Genomic DNA, 8,352 nt, shown 5'->3' on the forward strand with positions numbered 1-8,352 from the left:
AGTGGTTAAGAGATCACTTATGATCTTGGTAGCCAGTTGGCAAAGATGGCCCCAGGGCAACACAGCATCTAGCTGTTGGGGCAGGAGAAGTGTAGCTGATATGAGGATTAGTGCAGTACATGAAGAGCACACACTCAAATCCCTTACTTTGGCATAGGTGAGTCTCTAGGTGGGGTTGCCAACAAGCTCGGAGAAAAATGTCCTGTCCCTTTAATAAAAAATGTTTGGAAATGGCCAGTTGAAACTTTTCATGGCAGGGAGCACCTGGTAAGTAACATCCCATTAAGCCTCTGTTAAAGGGACAGGACACCCCCCACCCCATCCCAAGGCTGTTGACAACCCTCACTTGGGATACAAACTTACCTTGTGCTGGGCTTGGCAAAGTTAGTGAGCATGTGTTGTACCTATGCCAGGGCTGGGATTCTTAAGTAATTTACAAAGAGAGCTCTGCGATGTATTGTCCCTTCATGTGAAACTGCCTACCTCTGATAGGATTGGGTTGTTACCCATGGGTACCTGTGCAGGGACTATAACATGCAAAATATCCCTTTCATGCAAAAGACCCAACACACATCACCTGTGCAATAAACATTGAGATCTTCTGTCTATACCATGGTCCCAATTCAGGGCAGCACACCAAAAGAATGAGGGAGGAAATAGCTCTTAAATGAAAAAAAAATCCCCAAGCAAGATACATTATGGGAAATGGAATGTCAAGAATAGCAAACTGAGATAGTAAAGCAGTTGTATAGGATAATAAAGCTACTGAGCAAGATCCAAAGGAATTTTTTGATGACTGGGGGAAATTGAAAAAATACTTAGAAAAAAGATGGTATGTTAAAGGACAATTATGGTCTTTTGAGTGTTATTAAATAAGATAAGATATAATGTAAATCTTTACCATTAAAAGTTTAAAATGATAACTAAGAGACAGTATTTGTAACAAGTAACGGGGGGTTGTAGTGCTGTTGGAAGTCAATAGAGGAAAGGGGGAGGGGAGGGGTGGGGAGCATATACTATATCTATAGGGGATAATTAGTAAGATGTAATAACATTATGTATGTTATGTATGTTATGTTAACCATCCAATAATTTTTTTTTAAAAAAAGGATAATAAAGCTACTAGGAAAAGCTGGGGGGAGGGGACTGGCTAGAAGCAAGGTGTGTTTGGGGGGAATAAAGGTGAGAAAGAAAATATGTGAACCTGGACTTGAAAAGATGAGCAGGAGATCAGTGCAGGGGTGGGTGATGAAAAGCAGGTCTGGGGATGAAGTTCCAGGGGCCGAGGGAGGTGAAAGTTCAGTGACTTCAGCTAAACAAAGAGTAGGGGTCCAGAATGGAACAAACCCCAAGGGTGGGGAAGCAGACTTGGGTCCAAAAACCAGCTACAAAGGTAGGAGGTTGGGAAGGTGATTTTTATACACCTTTAATTATATCAACAGGGAGGCAGGGGCTTCAGTGGCATATGGTTGGATTTAGGGTAGAAAAGTCTTACGGAAGACTTTGAAAAGAAGGGGAACTTGGATGATGAGACTAGTAATCGAGTTATAAAAAAGAAGCTGGGATGGCAGTGAGATGTGCTGAGGCTGACAATGGCTGAGCTGGAAGTTCTGCTTGGGAGCTTGATTGAATTCAGTTGAGGAGGGGAGGGGAGGGGTTTGGGCAGAATTGGGAACCTCAGTTATCGTCCCGTAGCCTTAAGTAACTGTTCACAGTCGAAGTGAAAGTTCTAAATGCTTGAGACAAAAGACTTATGTAGAACATTCCAGCAACATTCCAGTATAAACGGATCTGTAGGGTTAACACCTATTGGGGTCTCCTTGTGGAGGGGTCTTGTAGGTATCAAGCCGTGTACCAAATGAGAAACAAGATGGGAAGACTCTCTCTCAAAAAGTGCTTAGAAAGCTGTGCTTCAGCGTCTGTCCAGCCCTGATGACTTCTGGCACAGGTGTGCCAATCCAGAACTGGAACCAGGTTTCCTATATCTAAACCCAAATCTACACATTGATGCCTCTTCTGAGGTAACAAATCATCTCTCTGGTATTTATCTATTTAGCATTCTTTCATACTGTTTTTTGTGGGGTTTGTTACAATATTATTACAATCTTCATAAGAAAGCTTTGAGGTTTCTAGTTGGGAATAACTGGTTTGTCATTGTGCTTTAAATTTATGAGAGTGGGAATTTGAATCTGGGACTTCAACATCAAGCCCCAACACCCAATCTGTGATGCCCCTTTTGTGGCTTTGTGGGATTCCAGCTGTAAATTTGGTTCAAGGTATATATTATGGTGCAAACAGAGTCCATATCTGGTTTCCACAGTGAATTTGACCATTTTCTATTCCAGTTCCACTTGCATCTCCTCGAACACCCACCAGCCTTCCGAGAATTTTCCAAGAGCAGATCTCTTTTAAACATCACTATAATGCCAGAGCAACTCCCTGTGTCCCCTACCAAGGGAAGGTAAGGCAATGTGTATCCTGTGCTATTAACATTCAGCAGGAAACCAGAAGGATGTGTTTACCCAAAGGTTTCCAGCGCATTGTTCTAGTGCTAGGGAACATGATCATGCATGCTAGAATTGCCAGCATAAGGTGTGAGCAAACAGCATACCTGCTGTCCTGTTCGCCCTGGTCGGGTATAAAATGTTTTGGTAAGTTACTCTTCCATTGCCTTAACAAAAACTCCCAGGCTTCAAATAATTGGGACATGCACACTCATGTTGCTTTCTTAAAATATAAGGATTACAAGTGGGGGACCCCCCCCCCAAGGATTTGTGTGTGGAGGAGGGTCCCATTTTCTCCTCCCCCACTATTTCCTCTTTTCCCTTCACTGAAAGACTCCATAGCCTGCTTCCTTCTCCTGCTTCTCCTGCTTCCTTCTCTCCTTCCCACCCACCAGCCCACCTACCTTTATCTGCTCCCCTCTCTTCAGCTTTCCCCCTTTCCTCCCCCTAGCAGCCTCTCCCTGAGAAAAATCAGTGCAGTGCTGGCTGCTGGGGCAGGCCCAATTGCACAGTGGGGAACCATCCAGGACTTGTGGTGACCCCATTATCCCCTATATCCTACCCTCACACTATTTCTTCTTTTCCTTCTCCTGGCCATCCCTATATTCTCACATTTCTCTGGTTTTCTCCTTCCGACCCACCAACCAAATGACCTTTTACCTCCCTGCCCATCTTCAGCTATATTTGTTATTTATATACGTAATTTAAACCCCATTTTTTTCCATTATGGGGACCCAAAGCAGTTTACATCATTCTCCTCTCCTTCATTTTATCCTCACAAGAACCCTGTGAGGTAGGTTAGGCTAAGAATGTCACTGGCTCATAGTCACCCAGTGAGCTTCCATAGCAGAGTGGGCATTTAAACCTGGCTCTTCCAGATCATAGTCCAAAACACAACGTTGTCTTTCATGGGGTGGCTGCTGTTGAACAATAGCCAGCAGCTGGGCCTGGATGAGTCATGCAAGTCGCATGGTAGCAAGTTGCTCAGTGGTTGCTGCTGGCCCTGGCCCCATGAGTCATCCCCCAAAGGCCAAAACAGCTCTGGAAAGGGTCTTGCCCCACCCCTGCCTTTCACTGAGAGAAACCAAGGCTGAAAGACTCGCAATTAGAGATGGGCACGAACTGGGAAAATGACGGTTTGTGGTGGTTCATCACTTCCGGGGGCCATAGAATGGCCCCCTGACAGTGAGAGATGCCAAACTCACAGGGAGTCTTCAGTAGACTCTCCTCCAGCCACCCTCCAAATTTGGCAAAGATTGGATTTTGGATGTTTGAATTATAGACCCCCCCCCCAAAGTGGGTGCCCTCAGGAAAGTTATACTCCTTCTGGGAGAAATCTGGTTGGCAGCCAGAGGTGCCTATCAAGGTTTGGAGGGCTGACATTGGTATTCCCATTACTGCAGAAGGTCTGTAGAAGTCCACCCCTCCATTGCCTAGGGAACAGATTGATCAGTGCCAGGCTGTCTGCCGTGACGAACCACTCTAAAAATCATAGTAGTTCGTCGCAGTTTGTCAGAAATGAGCTCCAATGAACTGTCCGTTTGTGAACCAAAAACCGGCCCGGTCGTGACGAACTTTGGTTCGTATTTCAGTTTGTGCCCATCTGTACTGGCAGTACAGTTGTGGTTGTCTAGGAACAGCCACTGAAGGCATTTGTTGCTTAAAGTTATAGGTGCTGCTTCTGTTATTATGGGGGGGGGGAGCCTTGACCTCTCTCTCTCTATTTTTTTTTTAAGATTTCAGATTTTTGTGTAAACCTGGAGCTTTTCTCAGGTTTGTGGAAAGATCTGTGTTGTCTGTTCCTGGCTCCATTCTCTGGGTGTAAGTATCTCAGATTTGGCCATGTTGAGAATTATATTTGTTGTTGATGATAGTAACGTTGGCTAGAATGTGGAATCAGGATATCCAAATTCAAATCTCCATTCTGCTATGAAACTCTTTGGGTAAGTTTGATTCAGGTTCAGTAGCACCTTAAAGACCAACTAGATTTCCAAGGTATGCACTTTCAAAAGTCAGAGCTCTCGAAAGCTCATACCCTGGAAATCTAATTGGTCTTTAAGGTGCTACTGGGCCTGAACTTTGGTTGAGCTTTGGTCAGTCACTTTCTCTCAGCCTCACCTCCTTCATGGGCTTCTTGTGAAGGTAAAACGGAGAAGAGGTGATCTATGATCTCCTTCAAGGAAGGGTGGGATAAAATTCAATAGATAAAAATTGCTACATGAGCTAGGGCTGCCGTTCCCAGTTCAAGGTGCTGCTTCAGCTAGTGAGTCTTGCTGTCTGAATCTGGTCCCTAAAACAATTTTAAAGCCAGCCCAGTGTGGCCCTTCCAAATTTTAAGCCAGGCATAGTAAGAGTCTTGCCCACAATGTGGCTTGACTTCCAGGAGAAAGTAGAGAATATTTGTCCAGTAATGAGAGAAAGAGAATATATTGACTTTTTATGTTGTCTCATATCGTGTTTGTGTATAAATACAAAAATACAAAAAGTCTAGTAATAAAAACAAGAGTACTATGACATACTAAACATAGAACATGCAGAGCTAACATCAAATGGCCAGGAAAATCAAAACATAGAAAGGCAAAACTATCAAATCATAGCCTTCCACTGACTCTAACTGTGCAGCACTGAGCAGAATCACACCCTTCCAAGCACATTAACTTCAGTGGATTCAAAAGGGTGTAACTCTGCTTAGGGTTACACTGTAAAACACTGATCTACTTTTGCATGGGTGAAAAGTAATAGAGTGCACCCCTGGGGTGGGGATTCTTTCCTTTAAAAGCAAGCTTGACCCTAAAAACAAGCACTGCTCTGTTTTCATCTGCATAGTCACATTCACAGTTCTATTTCTTTGTCATACTAAATGTGCCAGAAGATTGACAACTAGTGATAAAGGTGACTATTGTGTATGTAAAGTGCTGTCAAGTCGCAACTGATTTATGGTGACCCCATAGAGTTTTCAAAGTTCAGAGGTGTTTTGCCATTTGCTGCCTCTGCTTAGCAATCCTAGTTTTCCTTAGTGGTCAACTATCCAAGTACTAACCAGGTCGACCCTACTTAATTTCCAGTATCTGACGGAAACAAGCTAGCCTGAGCCATCCAGGTCAGGGCAAAGTTGATTTTTATTAGATGCTAACTTATCGCTAGCATTGTGTTAGAGACTGCTTGGAACACCAAAATAATATGTTTTCTGGTTTTATTGAGCACAATTCTGAACTACAACAGATAGACAAGATACAGATGTGGGAGAGATCAAAGTGACAAGAATGCGAAGGGGAGATCCATGAAAAGGGAAGAATCAATATAGGACCCAAGAAAGTGAGATTACATCCAGTCATGATAGCTCAGTTTCCCACTAAGTCCAATTAAGTTTGAACTGGATCTCTAAGTAATGGATCTTGTTATTACCAGGGCTTTTTTTCTGGTGGCACCTCTTTCTGCAATACTGGAAACTCTTTCTGCTGGTAGGTTTGGGCCTCTGAGGCGGCTAGCCTCATGAGTACTGGCACCTCTTTTTTATTTAAGAAAAAAGCACTGGTTATCATCACACACATTCTGGAAGAAAGGCTCCTGGGTTTTTTTCCAATCCTGTTTCTTGGTCTCTTCCTCTCCTTTTAAAAATTGTCATCCTGTTATTGTCATGCGACCCTTAATGACCAAAGTCATTTGGAAAGTGGTCATAAATCTTTTTTGCCTGCAAAAAGCCAAGGTTTAGAATTGTATCCATAGCAACCCGTGTAGCAAGAACTGAAATCGAATGGGGATAGACTTTGCCCAGTGGAAATGTATGCATGTCACACACTGCAGCTACCAGAACACTTGTGAACCTGAATATGAGGTGGAGGAGCAGGGAGGGCAGTACGTAAGTTGTCCTTTCTTCATGGTTCTTGCCCTCCCCAAGTTTCTGTGCCCTCCCCCACTTCACAAATCAGAAAAATGGGTGGCTCAGCCGTTCTTCTGTTCGCTATCAAAATGTTTCTCCATTGGCCAGAGGAGAGAGAGAATGATGCTGTGCCAGCACTTGAGCTAACAAATGAACTCAGCTCACAGCTGCGTCTCCTCACCGCTTACGTTTCCCTGGTTAACATCAACCTCTTTTCCCTTTCCAGAAACAGGGTACTTTTGTGTGCCGAGAGATAAAGCCAGCGAGGGGGACGTTAGTTCCTGAGGGAGCTGAAGCGCTGACAAGTACACAGGGGTCAGACCCGCTGGAACAGCCACAAGCAGAGAAAGGAAACTCAGTGGAAAACTGTATGACCTCACCCTGCCTATGCTTGCCGGATTCCCAGGAGGCACCAGATTCCGGCACTCACTTATCAAAAACAGACATCAGTGTGGGAGCCAAGGCAGACCCCAGTGCCTCTGAGAAGGGGCAGATTTCTCAGAAAAATGAAGCAGATCTTAGCTATCGAGCTGGAGAGGCACCTTCCTGTCCTGTGAGAAAGGCTGCCCTCCATAAATTGCAGGACCACTTGCCTCCTCTTCCGAAAGTGGTACAATCTCCAGCAGAAATTCAGATGGCCTAGAAGGGCTGCGCAAGTGAGGGGGGGAGAGTTGGCCTGGTGCAATATCAGTAACGCCAAACACTAACTGACACCAGCAAATTGTTCAAGGCAAGACACTCTGCCTTTACATAACAACAGCTGCAGCATGCTTTGATGCCTTCAGAAAATGAGAGGCTCATAAAAACTATGAATCTTTTATTTTATTTTTGTCCCGTGGTGCAGTTTAATTTTTCATTCATATGCTTATGCAAAATTGCCTGGGTTGTTCATTGGCAGGAGTGTTCTTTTTAGTATGGACTGTAGTTAAACTATAATGTCGGAATGAAACGAATCATGTTATTTCCCTAACTTTTAACTGTTTCCAGTTTTTTAAAAAGTGATTATGCTTTTGGGTTTGGAGTTTTAATACATTCTGAGGCCCTGACAGAAACTGAAAATTGTTCCATGTAGGTGGAAGAAATATGCTTTTTCAGTGATTTGGTGTCATCCTGTAATAAATAGAGGCTATTGTTGTTTCAGTAGGAAATGAGGACAGTTAAAAGGGACAATTTGCTACAGTCCATAAGAATGCAAGTTATGTTCCATTGCTGAACACAGTCAGGAAGGACACCTTTACAGTAACCTTCACTTTTGCTGTAACATTTTCCTGGAAATTTTGAATGGATTTGGTCTCAGGTCAGGAATTCAGCTTACTTTTAATGTACTTATATAGATTTCTAATGTCATGCCTTTTATTTGAAACCTTGAATCTGTAATATATTTTTTTTAATCAGAAGCCTGTAAGTAAGGAAGAGCTTTGCTGGATCAGTATATTCAGCCCAGCATCTGATGGTGGCTAGCCTCTGAGAAACATACAAGAAAGCTGGAAAGGAAACAACACTCCCCTATGGATTGTGCACTGTGTGTTCAGAGGTATACTGTCTCTGGAGATTCCATTTAGCGGACATTGAGTAAAAGTCATTGGTATACCACCCTCCATGAATTTAGTTTTTAAAAAGCCACTTTAAGCTAGTGACCATGGCCGTTTCCAGACGGCTTACCTGCCTCCGGAACGTTGCGCCATCTTGCGGGGAAAACGCGAAATACCGCGTTTTCTTGCGCGAGTTTTGCGCGACGTCACTCGACGTCGCACAAAACTCACACGAGAAAACGCGATATTTTGCGTTTTCCCCGCAAGATGGCGCGACGTTCCGGAGGCAGGTAAGCCGTCTGGAAACGGCCCATGTCTGCTTCTTATGACGGTGAATTCTTATCGGCCAGCAATTTATCCACTACATTTGTTGCTCATGGAAGCAGGCCTAGGGTTGGATGTTGAAAAAGCCAGTGGTGGGGGATGAGGGAGCCAT

General features: G+C 43.9%; 1 protein-coding gene across 1 annotated transcript in view; it reads left to right on the forward strand.

Moving 5' to 3' along the window:
• C1H2orf73 (chromosome 1 C2orf73 homolog) overlaps positions 1 to 8,038 on the forward strand; it is a 28,333-nt gene extending 20,295 nt beyond the window's left edge. The window contains exons 4-5 of the mRNA XM_054989347.1: positions 2,346 to 2,461; positions 6,611 to 8,038. Coding sequence (XP_054845322.1) covers positions 2,346 to 2,461; positions 6,611 to 7,027 — 533 coding nt within the window. The 3' untranslated portion in view covers positions 7,028 to 8,038. The remainder of the gene's footprint in view (positions 1 to 2,345; positions 2,462 to 6,610) is intronic.
• The last annotated feature ends 314 nt before the right edge of the window (positions 8,039 to 8,352 follow it).

The sequence above is a fragment of the Eublepharis macularius genome, chromosome 1 (genome assembly GCF_028583425.1).
Source record: "Eublepharis macularius isolate TG4126 chromosome 1, MPM_Emac_v1.0, whole genome shotgun sequence".
Lineage (NCBI taxonomy): Eukaryota > Metazoa > Chordata > Lepidosauria > Squamata > Eublepharidae > Eublepharis > Eublepharis macularius.